General features: G+C 52.8%; 8 protein-coding genes across 8 annotated transcripts; 2 read left to right on the forward strand and 6 right to left on the reverse strand.

Annotated features, from left to right (window-relative positions):
- Window positions 1-2498: 2498 nt before the first annotated feature.
- On the reverse strand, window positions 2499-4090 carry J4E86_010948 (uncharacterized protein; the record flags this gene model as incomplete). The annotated part of the gene is made up of 4 exons (XM_051451442.1): window positions 2499-2939; window positions 2994-3230; window positions 3286-3893; window positions 3949-4090. 4 exons carry the CDS (start codon window positions 4088-4090, stop codon window positions 2499-2501), a joined length of 1428 nt encoding a protein of 475 aa, XP_051297311.1.
- A 2966-nt stretch (window positions 4091-7056) lies between these two features.
- J4E86_010949 (uncharacterized protein) lies at window positions 7057-7896 on the reverse strand (the record flags this gene model as incomplete). The annotated part of the gene is made up of 1 exon (XM_051451443.1): window positions 7057-7896. One exon carries the CDS (start codon window positions 7894-7896, stop codon window positions 7057-7059), a length of 840 nt encoding a protein of 279 aa, XP_051297312.1.
- Window positions 7897-8085: 189 nt separating this feature from the next.
- On the reverse strand, window positions 8086-8832 carry J4E86_010950 (uncharacterized protein; the record flags this gene model as incomplete). The annotated part of the gene is made up of 1 exon (XM_051451444.1): window positions 8086-8832. One exon carries the CDS (start codon window positions 8830-8832, stop codon window positions 8086-8088), a length of 747 nt encoding a protein of 248 aa, XP_051297313.1.
- A 532-nt stretch (window positions 8833-9364) lies between these two features.
- On the reverse strand, window positions 9365-14235 carry J4E86_010951 (putative NRPS-like protein biosynthetic cluster; the record flags this gene model as incomplete). The annotated part of the gene is made up of 3 exons (XM_051451445.1): window positions 9365-13300; window positions 13362-13747; window positions 13800-14235. 3 exons carry the CDS (start codon window positions 14233-14235, stop codon window positions 9365-9367), a joined length of 4758 nt encoding a protein of 1585 aa, XP_051297314.1.
- A 1923-nt stretch (window positions 14236-16158) lies between these two features.
- On the forward strand, window positions 16159-17202 carry J4E86_010952 (uncharacterized protein; the record flags this gene model as incomplete). Its single annotated transcript, XM_051451446.1, has 1 exon — window positions 16159-17202. One exon carries the CDS (start codon window positions 16159-16161, stop codon window positions 17200-17202), a length of 1044 nt encoding a protein of 347 aa, XP_051297315.1.
- A 958-nt stretch (window positions 17203-18160) lies between these two features.
- J4E86_010953 (uncharacterized protein) lies at window positions 18161-19441 on the forward strand (the record flags this gene model as incomplete). Its single annotated transcript, XM_051451447.1, has 1 exon — window positions 18161-19441. The coding sequence occupies one exon, from the start codon at window positions 18161-18163 to the stop codon at window positions 19439-19441; it is 1281 nt and encodes a 426-aa protein (XP_051297316.1).
- A 3369-nt stretch (window positions 19442-22810) lies between these two features.
- LYS12 (homoisocitrate dehydrogenase) lies at window positions 22811-23957 on the reverse strand (the record flags this gene model as incomplete). Its single annotated transcript, XM_051451448.1, has 2 exons — window positions 22811-23859; window positions 23933-23957. 2 exons carry the CDS (start codon window positions 23955-23957, stop codon window positions 22811-22813), a joined length of 1074 nt encoding a protein of 357 aa, XP_051297317.1.
- Window positions 23958-24334: 377 nt separating this feature from the next.
- On the reverse strand, window positions 24335-25522 carry J4E86_010955 (uncharacterized protein; the record flags this gene model as incomplete). The annotated part of the gene is made up of 3 exons (XM_051451449.1): window positions 24335-24503; window positions 24655-25297; window positions 25366-25522. 3 exons carry the CDS (start codon window positions 25520-25522, stop codon window positions 24335-24337), a joined length of 969 nt encoding a protein of 322 aa, XP_051297318.1.
- Between the last annotated feature and the right edge of the window lie 190 nt (window positions 25523-25712).

The raw sequence follows: 25712 nt of genomic DNA on the forward strand, positions 1-25712 counted from the left end.
CTGGGTGTTGGGGGGTAGATGGGCTGGGTGTTGGGGGTCAGAATTTCCTCGCGAAAAGCGGGAAACCCTAGCGCTAAGCCACTTTAAGCGAATGTAAGGCCTCACACCCGGCCTCATATTGGGTAGGCTTATTACCTTAAATAGAGGCTCTAGAGACGTAGAAATTAGTAGAAGTGTCTATTACAGTATTACTTATCTTAAGAGTGTTTAAAGTATAAAGGTTATTCTAAGATAACCTAAGAGTTAGTTCTTAGAGTATAAGTAAGTGCGCTAGATAAGGTAGGTATACTAGCACGATTAGTAGATTAATATAATAGTATAAGAGTATAATAGCATGTTTTAGTAGAATAATGTAATATTATAAGAAGTTAAGAAAGAAGTATTATCCTTAGATTAAATACTAGAGTCTTATACGAAGTTAAATACACTAAGCTATAAGAGTTTAGTGCCTAAGCTATATACTTAATAAGTATTGCGCTCGTAGATAAGCGTATAAGTAATTATAGACAAGCAGTAATATATCTTACTAGTTATTAGTCTAACTACTTATGCTCGTAGACAAGCGCTTATATAGAACTAGCGCTATTCTGCTTATAGACGAGCGGTTACGTAACTACAGCGCAGTTTCTATGCTGCACTCCTACGACTATACTGCACGATCCTTTAAAGTAATTACGCTAATCTCTAGAGTGCCTCTTAGGTTAGATTATAATACCTACTTAGATTTTATCTAGGCTCTTAGGCAGTAAAGTTTAAAAGCCTTAGGGCTACCTGCTTAGTTCTACCCCTCTATTTCTTATCGGCCTTATCGCCCTTACTAAAAATCGCTTAGAGCTAGTAGCTCTAAGCACGTTCTCTAGAGTAGGTTAGCTCGTAATAGGCTTAAAACTACTAGTTTTTTCTTATAAGCTTCTTACTATAATTACTTTATTATTCTATAATCTATTATCTACTCTTTATAAGACTCTTATAGATAGGCTAGTATCGCGAAGATCTATATTATAAAGGCCTACGTTATAAAGATCTATATTGCAAAAGTAAGTGTTATAAAAGTATACGTTGCGTATACGCGCAACGCGCAGTAACACGTTAAAGAAAGTATATTACAGAAATATTATCGCGTAAAGCGACGCAGTTTAAATACATGTCTTTATAATAATATACTCTTCTATTTAAGTTTACGGCAAGCAGAACGCGAAACGCGAATAAGTTTACTTTACAAACACTGTTCTGCAGCGAACGCATTGCGATAACACTATTTCTAACTCTACGAACGATGCTACAACATATCTAAGACTACTAGATCGCTCATTTCCTCACTTCTAACATTGTGCCTATCGCACTCGCGTCGCTTTCGAGCGACTCTCTAAGAGACCGCGAGTGCTGCATATGCTACCGAGCCTTTGTTGAGCCTCCCGATGACTGCGCGCTTTCTGGGACAGACGGCGATGACGACTACGAGCACGCCGTGTAGGTGCAGAACCGCGGCGCATGCGTGCATATCTTCGGGCGGCGATGTATCGAAACATACATTCGCGGCGGCTACCCGTAGAGCTATACCTGTCCGTTGTGCAGAGTCGAGTGGTTTCCCGCGCCGCACGGCGGGCGGACGGAGATGGTTACGGCGGTGAATGGGGCGCTCGCGAGACTGGCGCGACTTGATGCGAATGACGAAGGTGTGCGGCGCGAGCTTGAAGCCGTTGACGTCGCGCTGATTAGGATGAGAGAGATACTGTATACGCATCGATGGCTGTAAGGTCTTATGACAATACGCTTAGCCGTGGGTCATTCGCGTTTATAGATGACAGCAATGCATATTTTCTATCTCTTGCGTCTTTGCGAACGTCGATTGAGAGTGCCTAGCCTCTGACATGCCACATTCGTTCGCGTCCGGTCGTTGCTCGTGAGTAGCGAGCGTTTTGACACGTTGTCATTCTTGAACGAGAGCACCACACGCGCGTTGTCGATGTGACGATTAACATGGTCAACATCGACGCGATTAGACGTGGCGCGAGTGAGTGGATGATGCGATTTTTTTGTGACTGGGACAAAATTTAATGGTGGGCTGAAGTGACGGTATCGCGTGAAGTCTAAGACCCCAAAGCTGCTTGCGTGTAATGCGCAACGCCATCTGAGCCTTACCACGGTTAATCACAGCACTGGCATCGTGAACACTCCGACGCAGCGTCACTTGGATGTTGTGAGAACAGTTGCCATTGAAGATTGTGTATTGCAAGTGGGGACTTACGGTGTGATGTCGCGGTCGCAGCATACGCGCGTGGCGAGTGTCTTCGCGAGCCAAAATTCAGTAACAAACGCGTTGCATGGCATGCGACGCTGTGAATGGATGTTTGTTCTGCGAGGCAACAGCATGCAAGAACAGGATCTTTAGCGCGCAATTGATCGGGATGCGACAATGTATGAGGAGTTCGATTCGTGTGTTTGTATATGGCGCGAATGCGAAATGGGTACCGCCTTCTCCCGATTTGATGCGCACATTACGCCTTCTGCTTCGTCTTCTTCCCGACCTGGGTCGCAACATCATCCGCGTCGTCCCGCTGCAGAAGTGCCAGAGATTCGTGAAGCAGCCTCTTCTCACCGAGTCTGACTGTGATCGCCATGCGATGGCGCTTAGCCAGGTCGTCACCTTTGAGAAGCGTCTCGTCTTCTTCTATGGTCGTCGGATACATCCCAAGCTTTGCAGTCAGAGCCTTTGAGACGATCACTTGGTAGTCGTCAACGCGCTTCCGTTTATCCGAGAAGAGCTCTGGCTTCTGCTTCTTGATGCTCTTGAACACAGCCTTTACTTGCTCTTCCAGCTCAGGACAGACTTCGCGCAGCTGAGCCGAATACGTGAGCTGCCCTTCCGAATCTGGGTCGCCGGAGTCGCGCTCGATGATGAAGTACTCTTCCAACTCTTCGTTCTCTTCAAGCTTTGCCTGGATCACTGTCAGCTCATGCGTCCGTCGGGAATATGACAGACATTATCGTACCTCGACCTTACTAACGACCTCTTCCGACACTGTGAGCTGTTCAACGAGCGCTGCGCGAACGAGACTCCAAGATAGCTCCGCTACATCGTAACGGGCATGTTCAGGTGTTACGTAGCCATAGCGGCGGAGTAGCTCAGACGTTGGCAATGGACCGTAGTAGTTAAGGACCTCCGACCCAGCTGGCAGAGTTGATCGAAGCGACGTAACTTCGAGACTGTCGCCATGATTGACATGTGCCTGTCGGGGTCTGTTAGCCCACTGAAGTCTGCGTCTACACTGGCATATGACTCACGTTGAAATCGGCATTCGCATTGAGTATGTCTGCCATGGGTACCATTCCAAGAGGAGTAGTGCCGTCACGATCTTCGACCCATCCGTCTTCTTCAATGTCGGACTCCTCGTCTTTGTTATCCAGGTCGAAAGCGTAAGACATTATCGTGCTGCCCATGCGGTGCGCAAGATCCAGAAGTTCTTGACTACTCAACTTTGAAGCCCCTTCCGGATAGAAGACCTTGGGGTTTTCCTCGACGACAGGAACAACGCGCGATCTCAACATGTCATCACTCTGCTGCTTTCCAATCTTGTCGACTGAAAGGCAAGTTCCCTCAAGCTCCTTCAGTTCTCCTTCGGACCAGAAGATGGGTGTATCGAACGTCCGTGGTAGTACGTCCAAATATGGCTTCCAGCGTGATGCATCGCCCTGTAGATGCTCGTACATCATGACCAGTATGAGGGACGTCCATGAGTCGAGCGGCTCTTTCTCATCGTCGCCATCACCACCGACAAACGCGTCGAAGACTTCGGGCAGTTTACCAGGAAGTTCGGAAGTCTCCACGCTAATGATCAGATCTCTGGGAATGGTGAATAGCGTCGTATCCTGGGGTATATCTTGCTTTGCAACTATGCACTATCAGTGCTCATGATTCCACGTATTGCTGGGGTTTGGAAGGCGTACTGATTCCTCGGCCCGCGTCCTTGTCTCTCAAATCTTGAATTTCAAGCAGGTCGTCGCGGAAGACACCGCCGCCAGCCTTGAACCACGCCAAAAAGCGATCGGTGGCGCCTTTGAAGTCATCATTAGCTTGTGAGCGCGACATGGTGTTCTGAACTGTCAGCCTGGGTATTACGGCTGGAAGATATAGGCGACGTTGCAGAGCTTGCGCGCTTCTGAACGCGTTTGACGATGGTCGCGTCGGCGCAATTGGTGGTTGCAGAATCAGACGCGACTAGCGCGACGTCGGAGATAATCACAATCTCCGGGCGGATCCCGAGAGCATCGCCGCCAAAACACACCCACTCTATCTTCACATCATGGAAACGAAACGTCGTAGATGCATGCATTGATCTACCTAAGACACGGTATACCCACAGTTCAGGAGTCACTCAGGAGTCGCGACGCACGAACCGAATGTTCCCTCGCCGCCGCCTATCATCGTCAACACCCGTCCACAAAGCGTCCACAGCTCGCTCAACCTCATCCATCCTCTCCGCTATGTCTGAACTGTCGGTCATCACCTCTTCCGTTCGATGAAGCTGCTCCAAGAATCCCATCGTTCGCATCATGCGGCCCGCACTTGGTAAAGTCGCGCCATCATCGCGCCTAGGCGATACGCCGCTGTGTCGCGATGTTGGCGCTGTACCTCCTCTCCGCTGAGACATTCGTTGCGACAACCGCTCATTATCCTCACGTGATACCCTGTTCGCCCTAACCGCCGCGGCGAGTTGTAGGCCCGCATCAACCGCCTGCCTGGCGTGTCGCAGCTCCGCCTGCATTAATCGCCGTTCCATCTCCTCGTCCTCTTCTTCTGCGCTGCCACGACGCACGCCTTGCGACATGTCAGCACCTGTGTGCGCTGCGCGGTGGGCTAGGCGCAATCTTTCCTCGTCGTCAGCAATCGCCTGAATGGTCTGTTCGAGAGCTGCTTGAGGCATTGCAGGTAGTCGTTGACCCAGGGATGCGAAGAACCGCTGACGCTCCTGCTCACTCGTATTTTCCAACCCAAAGATAAGCTCCATTCGCCGGTCCTCCGGCGTCGCCCCAGGCGCACGAAAGCGACTCCTCTGTCGATGCGCTCTCGCTACCGCAGACTCCTCCGACTCTTCATCGACGTCTCCGAGTGCATCGCCCTCATCATCGCCAAACCAACTCTCGCGACACATTGGGCATCTCTTGCTATATCCTCTACCGCTGCTTAGATGCTCCTCGATGCACATTCTGCCGAACACATGCCGGCAAGTCGAGTTGGCGTGAGTGGAGCGTACGCGTACTGGGTAGTCGCCACCTTCCTCTAGCGGGGGAAAGGCCTCGTAGCACAGTGTACATATCCGATCGCGTTCTGGTACATCATATAGTGGCACGGGTATCAAATGTGATAAGCACTCGCGGATGCGTCGTTCAGCTCGTTGACTGGGCATGTTGGGTTTGATAAGCGTTTCTACAAGTGCGCACGCCGGTAAGTAATGGTAAGGAAGTGCAAAACGATGTCCATGCGAAGAGAATTTATACTTGATTTTGGGCTTCACGTCGCGCCTCTGAAGTCGCTGCTGTGCTTGGAGCTATCGGATTGGCATCACACGTTCCACATGTTCATCGCGGGACATTCAGAAATGCGTGCTTCAATTGACTCCATTCAGTATCACTACACGACTTTACCGCCGGCAACAGCCCGGTCTCACATTATGGGATCTAGCCCGTCCGCAACGCTCACAAGTAGTGACGGCTATGCGATCGGCCTGCTCGAGCAATTGGACGACCGTCCACAAGTCCCTAACAGTCCCCCGGGTTCCAATACGCTGTCTACTCCGCCGCAAACCACTCAAAAAGACATTCTCCTCGCTGCGAGATGTAGTAGAGGAACTAGAGCTACTCGAGCTGCTGAAGCTGTCAGACCGAGCACTCGCCGCCCGAACAGGCGTGTTGTTAGCCTCCACCGCAAGGCTGCCAGGTCCCACCGTTATTGTCTGTCTCGGGGATCCTAGCATCCTTGCGAGTCTTCCTGCTCTTGCTACCGTCACTGGTCTTAGAGAACCTCCAAGCCTTACATTTCCTTCAGCGCCTTCGGGCCTTGCAGCTTGCGGCGTGTCCACTCGGCTGCTACGGCCATCCCCGTCTCTTCTGCCACGCAATCGCGCAATCGTATCTCTCACCGCTATACCCAACCTTCGCCGACGCTCCGGCCATGGAGATGGTACTGACTCCCTTGGATAATAAGTGAAATGCACACGATCCGTGCGAACAGTCCCGGAAGCTGCGATACGGCTGATTTCAGGTATTTCTGCAGAGAGGGTGTCTTCAACAAAGCTATACGGATCCTCGAATGGTCTTGTGGGCCAGGCTGCTTCGGCGTTCTCTCTAGTTGGCTCCTGCATTGCAAGTATGATCTCCAGAAGAACACTTGCCGGGATATCTCGAATGGTGTTGAACCAATGGGTGCGGCAGAGTGGACACTTGTTGCTCCACGCATTACGACCTTCGGATAGTTTGCGCAAGCAACGATGACTGAAGACGTGGTGACAGTCACCGAAGTGAATTTGAACAGGACGTTCAGGTGTTCCTTGCTCGTCAGGACTAGGGTCGCCATATCGCGTGACGCAAAGCGAGCAAGTACGGTCTTCGCTTCGTAGTGAGGAGGACTGAACTTCAGTGCAATAGAACGTCTGGAAGGTTTGTGCGTCCGGCGCCGGCTGCGGGGGCTGTCGGGCGTGTTGCATGACTTCTCTCTTGCGGATGTCAGGCGTGGTCTACTTCGGCAGTCAGTGAGAGGTATATGTCGCTTTCAGGTGAAGCGCGATTCCATTCAACAGCCACAAACCTTCGTGAAGCGTCGCGTTGCGGACGGCTGCGACGCAGCTGCTCAAAGCCCCGCGTGGCGGTTCTACGCCCCGAAACGCCTTACCACGGAGTATCTATTCCCGAATGTCAGATGAACGGTCTTTGTTGCTCCGGTCTTCACGCGCACACGCCGTCAATTCCTAACACCACGTAACACGAACTCGATATCAGGTTTCATTTATATCTACTATCATTCCTCACACGTCTCCATAGCTCTGCCAACCGTCCGCATTACCAAACGTGGCCCTTGCTCTGTTGAATTTCCTTCACATTAATGTTCCGCCACATCAACACTCCAACAGCACCAAGGACCCAGATACACGTACTCACGATCAGAAGCCGAGACATCGCGTTTTCATATGCATGCTGGATAGCGATGCGCGTGGGCGAGCCGATCGGATAAGACAACTGCTTCGCCAGATCCCCAAAGATCTTGTGAAGATCAGGCATCTCCTCTGTAGGCAGATGTTGCCGAAATCGACTTGGAAGCACGTCCGACCAGATTGAGGCGGCGATAGTCAGACCGATGGCCCCGCCTATGTTGCCGAAGATGCTAACGAGAGCGAGCATCGCCGCAACATGTTCGTGTGACCCTGCGGCTAGGATAGCGATCTCATCCGTAACGACGAGGACGCCTTGTGAAATGGAGATGAAGAGGAAGCACACGATGATATACCCGGTGTTCCCCGGAGCGAGGAAAAGGACCATGAGACCCTGACCCAGCATGCTGAGCGGGATACCAATGACAAGCGATACGGTCTTGAAGCGGCCAGTGCGATGAATGATGTAGCCGGCCAGGACCGCGAATACCACGCTGACCACGGTATAGGCTTGTGCGACGTAGCTCGCTTCCTCTACGCTGAGACCTTGCACGACTTGCAGGTATGAGCCGAAGTAGCTGTTCCAAACGGCATAGCTGCCGAAGAGACAGGTACACAGGAGACATGCGCCGAATACTGTTCGATCCATGAGTAAGCTGTATGGAAGGAGGGGAATTGTCGCACGATTCTGCTCCCAGAATGCGAATGCAATGAGAAGACCAATGCCCACCACGAACATGCCGACCACCATTGGCGATGCCCAACCGTTGCCCGCCAACGTGTGAAGGTTGAATGGCAGCAAAAAAAGGGTAACGCCCACCGACACTAAGCACAAGCCGACCGCATCGAACTCGCGGCTGTAGTACAACACTGACTGCGCAGCACTACGACCGCTCTTGCGCTCGCGTACGAGTCCCATACTCTTCGCCTTCCGATAATTTCACACCAACAGACCAAAAAGCGGCAGCGTGACAAGCGGAACAAGTACACTGAACATACCAAACGCCCACCGCCATCCTAGGCCATTCAGATATCTCTGCGCCAACGGCCCAGCTACCCATCCTGTGATGAGGCCAGTCGAGTTCATGAACGCTTGCATCAGCGCCCTGTTCTCCAGCTTCGTCGTATCAGCGATGAACACCGACAAGATATACTGCACGCCATTATTGCCCACAGTATGAAATATCATAGCCGCAGCATACGTCCCCACGCCCTCGCATACCGTCATCAAAAGTAATCCTATCGTACCGAGAATCACGCAAAGGATGAAGCCATGCGGCCGCCCGAAGACATCGATGATCTTCGCGATCGTCAGGTTGGTGACTCCGCCGACGACGTTACTCAGTATGCTAACGGTGGGCGTGAGAGAGTGCATGGAGAAAGCGGATGTGACGTATGGTACGAGCGCTGCTGTTGTGCCGGCGAGTAGTGTTTCGACGAAGTAGATGAGGTAGATCATTATGTAGGCTGTTGTGAGGGAGTGCTTTGTCCAGGCGCGTGTTGTGGCTTCGATGGCGAGGACGCCTGGTTGGGCTGTGGTGGAAGAGGGGTCATGATTGGCTGGTGGGTCTTCAAGATGGGTGTGGTGGGTGTCGTCGATGCTGGATTTTGTAGGCTCGGCAAATGTAGATGTCGAAGAGGATGGAGAGAGGAGAGGCTCTTCGATCGACGCGCGGGGGGAATGCATGTCGCAGAGCTGCGGACTTCGAAGAGTCGGGTGAGTGTATCGACGGGAGTAAAATTGACCGCGTAGATACGACTTTGCGGCTGACTACACTCAAAGCTCAGCGGCCGATAGTCGTGAAAACCATGCAGGTTAGAAAGCCATGCTTTCTTGCGCTAAGCTGACTTGTCATCCTCACCGAGTCGACGGCATAACACGAGCATGACATGCATGGGGTACAAGCGGCTGGGCGAAGAGCATATTTGCGATCGTTATGGCCCGAAACCCTGAACCTTGCTGGTGCGCAAGCGTGGGGGCTCAAGATGCACGGCTGACATGCGTTTGGGGGCTACATCATGGCCGTGGAGAGTTGTCTCACGAACCTGCCTGTTCTTGTTATGGTGCTGGGCGGTGAGTGCGGTTGCATCTTTCACGCGTTAATGGTGCATTCCAAGGTAATACTGCACACGTCCGAAAAGAGTCAAGAGTCAAATTATACGCGCAGTAGCTATCATACCCCCCCGCAATCACGTCAAAGCGCCTAGCCTTACCTAGCTCAACAAGCAGCGACATCAACCAGTTGCGCATATCTAGTGAACTCCTCATCACGTGCAAGCATATCCCGCTCCTCGGGGAACGTGCCCAATACCAACTCCACGCCACCATCTGCCTTCAGTGGGAACACTACTAAGAACCTGAATCGCCCGCTTCCACGCTCTAGCTGGGGTCTCATCGTCTCTGGCGAACCTCGGTTGGCGAAGTAGACATCACCGAAGCTGATCTCGTTCATCTGGAAAAGTATCATGTTGGAGATCATGGCATGCATGTGGTCAAGACCCATGTTGGCTGTGGAGAACCTGCTGTGATCTGGCAGTGACTGCAAGAGGGTAAAAGCATCGTGGATCAGTGCTGGCGTCATGCGCGCTGCAGAAGCACGCAGCATCTGCGCGATACTTGCAATGCTCGTTGTGGAGGCGCAGAGTTCTTCTACTGGCATGCTTGTCCGGTTGAGCGTGAGTAGACTGCCCATGTATGAGTCTGGTAAGAGGGAGGAGAAGTAGGGTCGTCCGTCCGTTGGCAACTCGAGAATGGAGCAGTCGTCAGGGCTAAACTGTTGGCCATTGGCCTTGGCTACAGCGTAGCGAGCCCGCAATGCCGAGCGCCAGAAGAAGGCTTGTACCATATCGCTGATAGACGTACTGACACCGTTCGCAGCCGGATCGCTTGTGACGTCCGCTTTGAGTAACTCGACCTTCTCGGGTGGGATCAAAAAGAGAGTAGTGTCCATTTTTCTCTCTGCAGCCGGCAAAGGCCATATCGAGTGCAGCGGGTAGCGTGGCGGTCGGCCAAGAGGTCCCGCTGGCCTGGCAGCATGTTTCGCAAGGACGTCGTCCGTGGGAACAAATGGAAGTAAGCCCCAGACATCAGGGTCGATCTCATCTACCGAGCGCGCATGTCCTTCCAACTCATGCAGTACTTCGGGAAGGCTGTGGTTGAAGCTCTCCGCATCATACCACGCACATGTTGCTGATGAGTCCCCTTGCAGGTACCTGCAATTCTCGGCCCACGCTTTGATAGCAATGATAGCACCTACACCATCCAGGCAGCAGTGGTTGAGGTCAATGGCGAGGATGCAACCGCCTTTGATGAAGTTGGCTTGCGCAACAAGGATATCGGCGGGTAGTTGTGGGAAGGTATCTTGTCGCAGTACCAACTCGTCCTTGAAGGCTGATGGGACGAAACCGCCTTCTCGTAGGGTCTCGAAAGTCGGCAGCACATTTGATAGGTCCTTGTACACTAACCGGTCGCGAGTGGGTTGCCCAAAGGGTGGCACGGCAACGGTGAGATCGCCGTTTGCATGTGCAATCTCGTCTTTGGAAGAGCGAATCATCTTTCCACCAAGGGCTGGTATGAGTTCAAAAGTCCGATTGAGTCCGGCTTGCATGTTTGCAAACGTCTCTTCGAACGACGCGTCTGCCTGTAGCGGAAAGTAAAACACCAGGCCCATGTAGTGATTCGGATTGACGTAGTCGAAGGGATTCAGCCGGAAGGACTGCCACGCTCTTCGCTGAGCGATCATGCGCTGCAGTTTCGATTCTTGATCGTCACCTGATCTGGCACCATTCTTTGCTCCAGCGATCAATGGTTCGAGAGCGGCGGTGAACTTGGCTAGGGTTGGATTGGCGTAGAGATGACGGGGTGCAAGTTTGTCCAGGCCTATGATAGCTGTTCGGATGGCACTAACGGCTGCAGACACTCCCAAAGAATCTAGACCGAGGGCGAACAGGTCATCGTCTGGAGTGGCATTGGAGGTGGCTGGAAGAGAGGATGCGAGTATCTCTCGGACTGACTGCTGCAACGTTGATGTGGAGGTACTGTCAACGATGAAAGACCTCTCTTCACTCTGGAAACTGTAGAACCGCTCGATGTAGTCGTCATAAAGCGCCATTGTTGCTTTCCTCTTGACAGTCCCTTTATCTGTCCGAACGAAGGGTTTGTCTGGTTGCGCGAAGATGACGTGGTCGCGTGTCAAGTTGACTGTGTGTCGGGCTGAGGACATGCTTGTCTCGATCTTGGCCCATATGCTGTCCATGAGTTCGTCGCTCTTGGTCAAAGCATCCTTCAGTTCAATGAGAAGGCCTGCCTGACGCTTGTGGCTGCCAACAACAAGGCAACCATCGATCGCAGAGTGAGTGCCAACTAGTGCTTCGAACTCCAAAGGCAGGATCTTGTATCCGTTGGATAGAACGATAAGATCATCGTTGCGCCCTGTGAATGCCCAAAGATTGGGTTTGGTGGGGTGTTGCTTGTAGAGATCTTTGAAGTTGATTGAGGTCTTCTCCGGGAATGTGTGGAAGATGCCTTGGAACAAGGATGAATGTTCGTTGCGGTGAACCCAATGCTCATAGACACCCGGCTCCACTTCCTTGAACTCGAATCCGGAGTAGGGATGGAAGGCGAACCAGAACCAATCCTCCCTGTCAACAAAGAGGTTGCCGATGAAGAGACCCTCCGTCGTGCCCGTCAAATTGAGCACTCTGATGACGTCGTTGACTTTGCCGGCACTAATCGGGCTGACCGGGCCACCCGATGCGCAGATGAATTTAGATCGCTGGAGCTTGGCCAACACATCAGGTGTGTCTCCAAGCTCATCGACAAGTGATGGTACCATACTCCAAATGTCGATCTTCGCACTATCGGCAAGGTTCTCGACCAGCGACATGTTGGGTATAACGTTTGTTGGCCCCATGACAACCTGTAGACCGAAGAATATTGGCATCAGGATGTTCATGATGATGCCAGCGCCGTGACACATAGGAAAGGAAGAGTAGATCCGGTCTCCTTCCTTCCAGTCCGAAGTCCATGGTACCAACCCCTCATCGCCGTCGACAGGTGGAAGTAGGCGAATCGCATCCATCGTTCCGACCAAGCTGTGAGACCATGGAATAGGTTTTGGCACACCTGTCGAGCCCGATGTGTGAAGATAGCAGAAGGGATCTGAAGCCGAGTTTTGGAAGGTTTTGGTGTATGGAAACGGCTTGGTGTCTTCTGTATCCAGGAGCTCGTCTAAAAGTGGTAGCTCCAACAACTTCATCGAACGCCTTTCCAGGAAGTTCTTTACCAGAGGTACTGCCGGCACTTCGCCTGCTTTGGCCCAGATTTCGCAGTCGGTTGCTTCGAGCACGGCCAGTGCGCCTTCAACACTGTTCTTGGGCGAAAGGTTGAGGGCGGCGTAGCCCACTTTGACACACGCATATGTAAGGAGGACATGCCGGAGGTCGTGTGGCCCGATATAGCCTACTGGTCGCACAGATGTCGACTCGCCGATCTGTGCGTGGAGCCACCAAGCAGTCTTGTCTACGGCTTTCGCAAACGCATGCGCTGATATATCTCGGTATGTTAGACCTGCACCAGAAGGCTTTGCGATGGAAAAGACAACACGGTTGGGGTGATTTCTCGCGACTTGGTCCATGATTTGAGGTATGAGACGGTGGCCATAGTCAGGCTCTCCTCCAATGGCGTCCGTATACGATGAATCCGAGGTCTTCATGTTCGGTGAAGAACGTGGTGGGGATCGCGGTGGTGATTGTGCGAATGAGGTGGGTGGTGTCGAAGCGCCACTGGCCATCGACATCGCACTTGGGGATGAGTATCCGCTCTTCGTGCCGTTAAACAGGCTGCGAGCTTGCAGATAGCTGGTGTTTGCTTCGTTGATCCACGGCATATCGGCTCGTAGCGGTTTCCTCTCCTTGAAGTAGCTTGGCCGTCCGTCCTCGTATATCAGCTCGAGACGCTGGTCCTTCTCGAACTCGCCCTTGGGTGCGCTGACCCATTCCCCATCGGCTAGCATGGCTACGCTACAATGCCAGGGTGTGGTGTAGCCCGTTTTGGTGTTGAGAAGACTTATGGAGATCTTGTGGTCGCCTATCGATTCGTGTATCGACAATCTCAGGTGGTTTGGGAAGGCTGCTTTGACTGCTCCCGCATAAGCCTGCACCTGATGTCAGTGTCCGGTAGCTCAGCCACGTAAGGAGAAGGTTCTTGAAACTTACGTATCCTCTGAAAAGCATCTGCTTGGCTAGATACTTGACGTCCCTCTTGTATTGGTTGCTGCCGCGGTTCTCTCCAAGCGCGAAGATGTGCTTCAGATCCGACTCGAGAAACTTGCGGTAGCCGAGATAAGTCAGTCTCGTATCCGCATTCTCCCTGATCTCTTTGTCGATATCGATATCCGGCCTTCCATGCTTGTTCAAAAGCAGTCGCCTGAAGTTGGTACAATTGGCGACGTAGGTGATCTCTCGCAGCTTGTCCGGGAGCGGAAGGTCAAGTATGTCCTTCAAGCGAGAGAAGGCAACGTGGGTGAACTTCTTCTCCACTGCCATCTGCCGCAGAGCCTCGCCATAGATCCATGTCTCACGGTCAGATATCGATAACAAGTCTTGTTTTATGCATTAGTAGAGAACATCCGTAACCATCATACATACACATACCGTTGTAGGTGATGCCATCAGATATGATGGTGACTCTGGCTCCGGGCTTGTAGACATCCTTGATCCTTGCGCACATGTGGTTCAGGCGTTGAAGCGCTAACTCTTCAGCCTTGTCGGGAAGGGAACCAAGCACTTTGTAAACCTTGTTGGCCGACTTGAAGGGAAAGGCCGGCAAACATGCTTCGACGCGTTCACCCGCCAGGACGAATCGGTCGATTACGGCCAGGAAGTTCGCCGTTCCTGCCGCTAAGCGTTCTTTGGAATCGTCGAACTTGTTGAGAGCATGTTCGTAGATGATATCCAGGATCTTGGTCGATGTAAGTATTACGTCCGAAGACGATCCAGCAACTGGCGGGTTTGTGGTTTGAAGCGAGATACCAAGGCCGTTGGGGCTGTTGCCAGTCAAGCCGTTGAGGCGTATGGTCATGTCCACCATAGTCAGTGAGACATCAAAACACTTGTGTTCTGTGAAGGTGAGTAAAGCCTGTCCTCAGGTTCTGAAGTCGCTCATATAAGGACCCTAAAATGAAATGGTCAGAGTTGTGTTGTGTATGCAGGTAAGATGCAGGATTGCCACACGAGCCTTCAGGCCAGACGAAGGCTGACGGAAGCCACGATGACAGTGTAGTGTCGGGAACGGCACGCAAATACAGTCCGAGCTCCGGCATTGCAGGGGCGGCTGAGGTAATATGAGGTTGTTCGAGGCGAGCGGACGTTCACCGGGTCGCTTGTTCCCAGGCAGCATACAGTCAGCGCATCGTGCGAGTCATGGCGATCATTCTCAGCGCTGGCATTATGAGATGCTCCTGCCATTGATGCAATTGGGCTTCACGAGACCAGGTGGAGGTGGAGGGTTTACGATTAGTGTGCATGTTTGGTCCGGCCAAGCTGTGTCGCTGGAGTATAGTCATTCTGACTGAAGACGAGCCCGATCCGGCGATCGATAACCCGGATGGGGGCTAGGACGCGTGATGGTCGAGGATGCAGGTCGGTTGGTGTGTGAGGGCATGTTGGCGACGCCTGCCGCGGTGAGGTTTGACAAGGGGTGCCAAGCGTCACGTGTTCTCTAGCGGCAGTCCGAGCGCGAAACCCTCTCATCTGTCGCGTCGCGCTTCATCGCCAAGCATCTCCTCTACTGCATCCACGCCGCCACCAGGCGGACGCAGGCTCAGTACAGCCTATACTCACGCTTTGATCACAACTAACAGTTGACGATGCGATATATGCTAACCGGCTACGAGCAGCATGTCGCCCAATCGTGTGTTGCCGTCTAGGAACACGCTGACACCAACATTACCAATGCTCTCAACATCATCTCAACGATGCTCCTCATCCGCCAATCTTAGTGCAAGGTTCCACGCAATTGCAAACATCACAATCGCCATCGCAAATCCTTGACTTCAGGCGGATTAGAGCGGCGTCAACGCCAACCATCCCTAGCTTACGCGATGTTGCGATATAGCTTTGTCCAGCCACCGCCTCCCGGTGGAGAAGTGGAAAGAGAACGGCTCAATACGAGCTACATCTGAAGGCTAAGAGAACCGAGTAAGCATCGCCGTATTGTGGGAGTCTCAAAGCTGACAGCAACAGCAGTCTTACGATCATCCCGACGCGAGACCAGGCTCTAGTTTGAGCCAGAAGCGCATTCTCTTCTTCGTAGTCTTCCGACCGTACCTACCCGTGCCTCCAACATGCCGCCCATGTCTCCGCGCTCATCGCAAAGCTCCCGGTTATCCACCGATACAAGTTGATACCCTCTTCTCCATCGTCTTTTCGCTAGCCGGATTACTGTGGGCGGGGTCCATATCTTGGCTACGGAGTATATCTCCCTAGGAGGTTAAGAAGGAGCTCAGTCGTGTGTCGGACTTCTACATGACATTTCTAGCGGCAAAAGATGCGTCGCTAGACTTGCTAATAAGAGCAGCTGATAGCCAAAACGTGCTCATGCGAAATTCGCTCATTCGAAAACGCGCTCACGGCAGTATGCGCTTGTTTGAGAAGGCGCTTATCTCGTGCAGCTAGGTGGCTGATCCGGCAGGGTGCCTCATGGCAAGGACTAGACTCGGCTGCGCACTCGTGGGCGACATGTGTTGAAGGCCTGGTGCGTGGGATGACGGCGTCGGAACCAAGCCCACAGCAGCGGGTAATATGCCCTCAGACCGCTTGCAGTGGAGCGGGCCGTTGGACAGGGTCCGTGCTCGCAGACGGCTTCACCAACCTCACCCTGGTTCGCGGGTCGTGTCTGCATCCCCGCTTACTGTCAGCATGGCGCCTCTACGCCCGCCGCAAACGTCCAGTACATGTACACATGCGAGGCCATGATGCGTCGCGGCTCGCTATCGCGTTCTCACCGGCCAACATGACACACGATTCAACACCATACCCATATCCGTATTCGCAGGCTGCGCAGCTAGATCCGCGCATCACCCTCCCGCGACCGTCCATCGATCCTGGTCTAGCACCTTTGATCGACTCTGCGCTTTTACCGGAAGAGTTGGATGTAGCCTTCCTCCGCGGCTTCGATGTTGGTGGCAGTCCCGAACCAATCCTCGCCGCGAACCCGCATCTGACGCATACGGACCATGCCGTACCCGGCTCGTGCGGCCACAGCATCGCCTTGTCAGTCTTCGCCCCGAAGGCCTCGCCCAATGCATTACCAGTCCTGTATTACATACACGGTGGCGGCATGATCTCAGGCGATCGCTTCAGCGCTGTTGCGCAACTAGTCGATCTCGTCCAAGACATCCCATGCGTCATCGCCTCGATTGAATACCGGCTCGCACCCGAAACGCCTGCACCAGGCGGCGCCGAAGACTGCTATGACGGTCTCGTCTGGCTCTCGTCCAACGCCGCGCGCCTAGGCATCGATCCAGCCGCGATCGTGATCTGTGGGTCCTCAGGCGGTGCGCCTCTCGCTGCAGCAACCTGTCTCATGGCGCGCGACAAGGCAACCCCAGCCGTCCCGATCAAAGCGCAAATGCTGTTGTCGCCCATGCTCGACGACCGCTGCGACAGCGTCTCAGACCACCAATTCGAGTACGGCGTGCCCTGGAACGGCGCCACGAACCGCGCGGCCTGGAACCACGCCCTTGCTGGTCAGCGTGGCACCAACACAGTCACCGCATATCAGGCCCCATCCCGCGCTACCGACCTGTCCAACTTACCTCAGACTTACATCGATGCGGCTGAATGCGAGGTCTTCCGCGATCCTGCAGTCATGTATGCTATGAATATGTGGCGGTGTGGTTCCTCGTGTGAGCTGCATGTCTGGCCCGGTGGGACGCACTTGTTTGATGCTGTTGAGAATCCGAAGGTGTCGGTTGTGGGGGCTGCGATCGCGGCGAAGAGGGCTTGGCTGAGGAGGCTTATGCTGCCGTTGGGTGATGACGGCAGCACGGCATGAAGTGCTATGCTTGCCGTGGTGTTGCGTACGTGTCCAGGTCGAGATTCTTCGTTCTTGCGTCCGTTCGAAATATCGTTATGAACGTACGCTAACATGTTCATTGCTTGCGATCCAGGCAGCTGGCCTTCCCTACTACCCGCATCTCTACTTGTGCCTCACAGCTAATTCATCGTGATCAGCATTGCTGGCACACCGTCGTGGCCACCAACATGCAAAGTCTACCCCTTTCGAAACTGTGTCCTTGATAGCATGATCACTTTCGTGAGCTCACTGTCAAATACCCGTAGTCTGCTGTCAGCCTTTTCACCAATGCCTCAATGTCTTTCTTGGGTTAAACAGCGACTTGGGACTTGTGGCGTATCCAGCCTAGCCTCGAACATATTGTCATCCACCAACCTCAAAGCGCTACAGTGACCACCGAAGGATCGAATGGCTATTAATAAATTGCTCATATAGCCAAGAACAAAAAAGACTAGACTCGAAGTATCCACAGACGTTAGTGCAACAGCTGGTTGGCTTGGTATTGCTCGGCTATGCCGCGTTATTCGTTGTATCCGTTCCGACAACCTAGACTACTTGCGTATACCACCCGGGTTATCAGACACATATCACCTCATTCCACAATGCATTGGAAGCTCTATCGTGAACTTCTTTACTCGTCGAACGCATCATATTCTTCACACGACCACAGCAACTATCCGCATAATGACACGTAACATACCAGACCAAAACCCCAAAACGCAACGGCTTCCCATGCTGCGACCACTAGGTACGCAAACTCCCATTCTAGCCCATATCCTTCACACCAACTCACCGCCCCACAGGCAAATCCGAACAGCTCTCCGCAGTATCCCACGCCCTCGGCTTCTTCAAGAATGTCGGCATGTCCGCCCACTACACCCTATCCAATACTAATACTACCCAACCACCTGATCTACAAAGCGTGGTGTATGCGGCAATGGCGGATGTCGTAAAAGAGCATCCTATCCTATCCGCCATCCCCATAAACGAAGCGACACCGGAGGCGTACTTTGCGAGATTAGAGGTCATCGATCTGACGAACTGCGTGTTTTGGAAGACACGTGTAGGGGGTGCTACGCGTGGGGAAGAGGATGGGGAGTTGGATGGGATTCTTGAGGGTCAGCATAATATCGATTTTAAATCTGATTATGGGGATGTACCCTTCTGGCGTCTGGTTATACTGCGAGATGCTGGAACGGAACTCAGCTTCACCGCGTCGTTCATCTTCCACCATAGTCTCGGCGACGGCGCGACAGGTTCGATCTTCCACACATCCTTTCTGCAGGGTCTGAACACCGCTATCTCTCTCCCCTCTCTCGACACCCACAACTACACATGCATACCCGTTGACCCCAACATCCAACTTCTCTCACCCCTAGAGCACCTCCACCCTCTCCCGATCAACCCTACTCCCCGCTCCCACCGCGCAGACAGCAGCTCCTCGCTAAAAGAATGGTTCGGAAAACCTATCCACACTCCCCTGTCGACGCATTACAAAACACTCTACTTCGCCCCCGCAACCACCGCAGCCTTCGCAAAAAAATGCAAGGACAACGGCGTAACAGTGACATCCAGTCTCACCGCCGTGCTAGCAGGCGCTCTCTTCTCTGCTTTGCCAGATACCGTGGAAGCGCTGACGGGTATTATACCGATTAATCTGCGACCGTGGCTGGATCTGCCTGCGACGGAGGCGGATGTGGCGATGGGGAGTTTTATCGATGCGATGAAAGTGCAGGTCAGGCGTGAGCAGTGTGGGGAAGGCGGTGGTGATGGAGAAAGCACGATGAGCGGACTGCGAGCTGCGCAATTTACGTCGAACGAGATCAAGAGGTATCTCGCCAACGCCTCGCCAACCGGCGAAGCATACACGTCCATCGCGCCTTTCAAACTCATTCCGGATGTCGCTGCGGTGTTTACATCGCTCCTTGGCACGACCCGCGATGCTGCATTCGAGATATCGAATTTGGGCCGCTTTCACGATCCCTCCGCTGATTTGCTTCGGTGTGGCGACGATGATCCCGCGTACTGGCGGATAGGTAGGATGGTGTTTAGTCGTAGTGCCGTTGCGTTTGGCGCGGCGGTTACGACGAGTGTTGTTACGGGGGCGGATGGGGGGTTGAGTGTGGGGTTTTGTTGGCAGGATGGTGTTGTGGGGAGTAGCATTGTTGAGCAGGTTGTGAAGGGGTGTAGGGAAGGGGTTGAGGGCTGTGGGGTTTGATTGAGATAGGGAGGGTGGTAGTGGAGAGGGACGTGCGTGGATGGATTGCTCGGTTATGAGGAGGGACAGAGTCGATGCGGGCTCGTGATGCGCTTGAACTAGCTCAGAGTATCATGACTGTATTGTGCTCAAATTCTTCCGTGCGCAAGAATGCTACACTGCCCGATTGTCACTTCTGTCATCGCAAGACGAACGTTTCCGCTTGACTCCGGTGCGAGTCGACGTATGCATCTGACACAGCTAGGGTGCTGCGTGTATCCCCAAATATGTGGCAGTCACCGCTAACGAGCATCCAAGATCCATCTCGACGCTGTCTAAGAAGGCAAGGTGCAATGGCACCTGCAATTATGCAGACTACATCGCCATCTTGTGCAGCCCCGGGCACGATTACAAGCCCACCGTCTTGCATCAAAGCAATACTGCACTCTTGGAGAGATTCATATAATTGCGAATGTTCGTATTGAGGTAAGATTGTAGTTTTAACATACTGATGGGGTGTCAAAAATTTGCCGTGGTCGGTAAGGCAATTACTTACAAGAGTACGATCAAATGTACCAGCCAAGCGTCTCAAGTTGTAATCGAGAGAAAGGCCATCCATTAGGGACATTGCTATAGTTTGATTAATGCTAGGTATTTTTATGCGTCCATAGATCTTACCATCAAAAATCTTTCCACTGAAGTGGCCGTTTGTCTCACTACTGTCTATTTTGCTTTCTTCATTCAGATATCGCCTGAGATCGTCGAATTTGTTGTATATTCGAAGCATTTGCGTGTCCACGTCATCAATGTCAACAAATTGCAAGACCCGACTACACTCAACAATCCGCGCGTATTGACATCCAATTACGTGTAGTATAGGATCAACGAGACATTCGTTGTACGTGTACGATATCAGGGCGCGCTCTTGGTTCTCAATGTTCGTGGGCGAGAACCAATCGCCTAGGCCTTCGGTTTCGAAAGTTTCCACGTAAAAGGAACCAAATTGAAGAGGGAGAGTTTGAGACCAGTCTGGTATCCACGAGGCCATGTCCAATCCATGTGGATGACGAGTGGCGGTGAGTAGGCGAAGACCTAACACTGGTAAAAGGAATTCTGCAACTCGTTTGAAGCATTCTCCGACACTCGTAACATAGTCTATTAGAAGATCCAAATCCTCCTGTCCAGGGCCGACTAGGGATTTCAAGGCAAACACTTTGTCTCTAGGGTCGGTCGCCAGACACTCTCTACTCCAGAAGAGTAGATTCCACAGATTAAACTGTGGTGTGGTGTACTCTTGTAGGCCATCCGACATAAGTCTCAGAGGGAGAGACCAAGGAGAACGCGTCACCTTGGTGCCATCGTAGCCAAAGTAAAGCGTCCTTAGAGCATCGAAGGGTATGGTGGCGGAGCCATACATTATTGTTACTAGGTCCTTGTCGTGAACTTCCTGGAGAACCCAGGTTCTTTTGAACCACGGATCTTCGAACAAGGTTTCTAGCTGCCGCACGATAACTGAGCTGGGCCGATTCCGTACAGGATTTGCGCGTGATAAGTCCAGCGTCCTTCCCGCTTTTGCTAGTTCGTCCAGAATTCTTTCCGCTTCTGCTAGTTCGTCCAGTAAAAGGCGACATTCTGGAACCACATCGTTGAGCATAACCACGACACCGGATGCGAAGTCATAGACATCCTTCATCATGCGAACTTGATGGCCCCGCTCCGAGAGATCCTTCTGGTTGATGCAAACAGCATCGATCCAGAGTGCGCGATGTTCTTCCGGGAGCCGCAAGCGACGGAGCGCAGCGTGGCAGCTTTTTCCAACTGACAGCTTCAGTTTGGCGTCGTTGCAATGGATCACATGTGTCAGGCCACTATTTCCCCAGGTATAAGACACAGCTTGGTAATCGAGTGATACGCCGGAAAGCCTCTCGTGGCATATCGTGCATTCGATTGGGTCCAACTCGTCTGGACTGGGATGTAGAATGAGGATTCGAACAGAGTCGCTGTGTTGTAACGGCTGATATTGGTACGAAGGAGTTTCCATGACGAGATGAAGTGGACAGGGATCGCGAGTAGAAGTAGTTGCTGAGGTTTCAGGGATTGTGACACCTCTAATTCATATGTGTGCTCACGCGCATAGTTGTATCGATCGCGAGGGGGTATTTGACTCGTCTGTACGTCGCCTTTGGGTTGGCGCAGTACCATGAGATGGCAGCGACACTAGGTGTGACAACAGGCACCATGCGAAAATTGAAAGAAGTGCAAGCTCTCCTTTTCTGAAGAGGCTGTGGTCTTCGGAAGCTTTTAGGCAGCAACTTCGAGGCGCATGACAGCTGACTGCATCGAGTAGGTGGGGGCAGTGCTGTGGCGTAGACATCATCATCATCACAGCCGCGCGCAGAAGCAAACATGGTCAACAGACACCTTACTATCTGGCTTTGATTGGGTCGCTCTCCGGCTGCTCAACTCTCAATATTCCTACTGATGCATCGGCGCGGTGGGCGCGCATGGCGATTCGAACGATGCAGGCCTTCAGCACCTCGCAATACCATGCCGAAGCGTCACTATATTCAGGAAGGCCATAGTAGGCGACATATCTTCTACCTAGGTATTGCGGATTGTCGCATTACTTGTGGGTGGGTATGGAGAAGATCGCTTTCTTCACCAACGTACGCGTCCGTCGACGCTTCTTCGGCCGCCATCCTCACAACATCCGCCAACGCGAGATGCACCACGCGTTGCAGACGGGGCGATTATGGCTCCGTACCATTTATCGGTCTATAGTTAGTAAGCAGGCACTATTATACTCAAAGAAGCGCAGGCGGGCGGAAGGCCTGTTGTTTCGTGAATTTGAATCAGGTGGGGACAATACAAATCTTCAGAGACTTCGTGTAGTTAGTTAACAAACTTATAATCAAAGAAAGTAAGGGGTATGGGAGACTTGCGGAATTCCCTGTGGATGTGTTATGGTCTTGTTCAAGGTGAACTGTGTGACGGGCAGTACAGCACGAACCTAGTAGTCGTAGCATGCGGAGCTGTTGCCCTTTGCGCTTTTCTCCCGGAGCTCGTTTCACGTCAGTCTGTTACCAGAGGTTTTTATTCCAACGATTGCGAGCTGTAATGTGAGCAGAATGCAACAAGTTCGTTGAAGAAGGTATAATCCCAGGGCAGATAACCGGCTTAGATGATCGGACGAGATGTATTGAAAAATATGATTGGCGACGAAGGACATCAAGCTTACCGGCGGGTACTACAAGATCGGAGTAACGCTGTAGCGCTCTTGGGTCAACCCTGGTGATTTGTGGGCTCATCCAAGAGCACTACAGCGTTACTCCGACCCCAAGCATGTCCGTCCATCATGTCACTTCAAACCCTTGCTCTCGTACCGTGCATCTACAAACGCTTGCAGATATCCTCAATAATCTCCTCCGTCTTCGCCTTACCCCCCATATCCGGACTCAACAACCTCGCCTCCTCAAGATTCGCATCCACAGCCTTGTAAATCCTCGCCGCCGCCTCCTCCTCACCGATAAATTCCAACATGAGTGCCGTGCTCCTAATCGTCGCAATGGGGTTCGCAATACCCTGGCCCTCGATATCAGGCGCAGACCCATGGCACGGCTCACCGATGACAAAGTCTTTACCCACGTTCGCGGAGGGGACGAGACCCAGGGAGCCGACGAGGGCGGCGGCGCCGTCGGAGAGGATGTCGCCGTAGAGGTTGGGTGCGACGATGACGTCGTAGTCTTGGGGTTGGCGGAAGAGCTTGTACACCATGGAGTCGACGATTTGTTCTTCCACGTTTACGCCGCCGTATTTCCTGTTCTGCAGCGCGCGGCGGGCGGTCTCGCGGAAGAGGCCGTCGGTTTGCGATAGCACGTTGCTCTTGTGTGTGATGGTGACGAGAGGGGAGGAGTGGATGGACGTAGCGCCGGCGTCGCGAACGCGTTGCCGGCGGAGGGCAATGTCGCCGGCCATTTCGGAGATGTTGAACGAGGCGGTTTCGGAAATGCGCTTGATTGCTTCGGCGATTTTGGAGCCGTCGGGCGCGGTGTACGTCTTTTCTTCTTTGACGTAGAGATCCTCGGTGTTCTCACGCACAATCACCAAATCCACATCCCTTGCCGCTCCCCTAACACTCTTAACAGGCCTTACATTAGCGTAAAGCTTCATCTTCTTCCTCAACGCAACAATCGGACTCGAATAACCCTTGGTTTGCACAGTGGGCGAGCTGACGGCTCCGAAGAGGGCGCCATCGCAGTCGGATTTCAGAGCCGAGACGGTGTCGTCGGGGAGGGCGGCCCCAGTCTTTTGGAAGGTTTCCCAGCCGGCTTCATGGTGCGAGAAGGAGAACTTGAGGCCGAAGGACGAGGGCAGCGCTTCGAGGATGCGGCGGCCGGCGGGGATGACTTCGCGGCCGATGCCGTCGCCGGGGATGAGGCCTGCGGGGTGTGTTAGTCGATGATCGTAGCTTGAGATGTAATCGGTATATTTGAATGCAATTGATCGTCTTACCTATCCTCAAAGTGCGTGCGGCCATGTTGGGGATGTGATACGGGAGTGACAGCTTCGCGATGGAATTTTTGGTGTTGCTGCAGCTGCCGCCGAAGTTCGGAGGTCCGAGCTTTCTTTTACCGGCGCCCACGTTATGTCCCCGCGGGGGAGAACGGAGATTGCCATGCATGCAGCATGGAAATTGGTGTCAAAGTTACATTGACTGCTGCATTTGCTGCTCATACCGAGCGCGATTCCATATCATCCCTAACAATACCCCCCGCCCTTTCCATTCCATCCCACATCCCACATAACCCCTACTCCCCAAACGCCATGCTGATGCCCTCAATTCCCCCAATTCCCACCAATCCCCCATCCCCATAACCATCACCAAACAAACTGCGGATACCAAGACCCGATCCCCTAATCAAGGTCACTATTCCCATCCTCCTTCTTCCCACCGCCACCATGAACCTCCTCAAACTTCTCCTTCGGATCCTCCGCACCCTCTTTCTTCGCTTGCTCAGTGGGCAGTAGTTCTATGACCACAACAAAGAGCTCCTGGTTGGTTTCCCGGTTCTTGAGCACATATCTAAGGGTGTGCGGTCTGATTAGTGATTGCAATCAAGTCAGCTCCGTATCTCGAGGTCCAAAGAAATTCGTGAGTAGTAAGTAGTAAGTAGTGGGGGTAGTTGTAGTGATGATGACGACGGGGATATAGGAAGGGGGGAAGTGTGACTTACCGCAACGGCTGTCCGTCCCAGTGCCCAATCATACTTATAACAGGCAATCCATACCCGATCTTCAGCGCAAACTCGTTGAAGTCGAGATACGGGTTGAAGAAATCGCACTTATATTCCCTCCCAGCCTCAAACATAAAGTCCTTCCTGTTCTGCTCCGTGAGGAAGAACTTTTGTCTTGCGCTGGCTCTGTCGGGTACGTGTTTGCTCTTCCTGACTTCCACGCCGTCGCCATCTGCGCCTTCTTCGTAGACTACAGCCTCGCCGTCCGAGCCAGGCACTTCTACATCTCCTTCTGTTTGTGCCTCACCCTCCAAGTCAGCCTTGGCCGGCTTATCCGTGTCCTTCTTGCTACCAATGCGCAGGACGTTTATCGAGGAAAGAAGCGCGCCATAGAGATACGGCTCGTCTGCGTAGACATCGCCGTCTAGCCCCGGGTCGATCCACCACTTGACTACCCCGAACGCTTTGTCGAACAGCGGCGGTAACCGGTCGCGAATAGGGTGATCGAAGTCGTTTCCGAAGACGAGCTTGTCGCCCGCTATGTCTTGTTTGGGTGTGAAGGAGAAGGATATCGAGTAGCGATCGTAGGGATGTTGGGGTGTGGAGAAGTAGGGTGAAGTCTTTGGTGAGCCTTCTGGTAGGCCTGGGCTTTGTTAGTAGCTGGAGCGTTGGAGGGGCAGCATGATGGAGGGGTCCAGGTGTGAGGCGTACCGCGGTAGTCTTTGATGCGCATGTGTACGCGCGCGTCGATCAAGTCGGAGGATATGTCGACGGGCTTTTCGCTGTTGACCAGGACATCTTCGTGTTTCGACGTGTCGTAGGTTGCGCCCGCCGTGACGTGCAGTATGTACTGCTCGTGCGTCGCCATGTTTGCTTGGGAAGGCTAACTAATGTGTCAAGTCTGGATTGGAGATCAAATCCGAGTAAAGAATAGGTTTTCTATACGAGTGAGTAACGCCTGAAGTGCTGCGTGGGATCTTCGTAATGTTCGTCAGTATTGATCACACGCGCTGCCCCAAAATTTGGTGATGAGCGATGACGTTCCGAAGCCGCACGGG

The sequence above is a fragment of the Alternaria arbusti genome, assembly GCF_024043155.1.
Source record: "Alternaria arbusti strain BMP 1465 chromosome Unknown scaffold_28, whole genome shotgun sequence".
Lineage (NCBI taxonomy): Eukaryota > Fungi > Ascomycota > Dothideomycetes > Pleosporales > Pleosporaceae > Alternaria > Alternaria arbusti.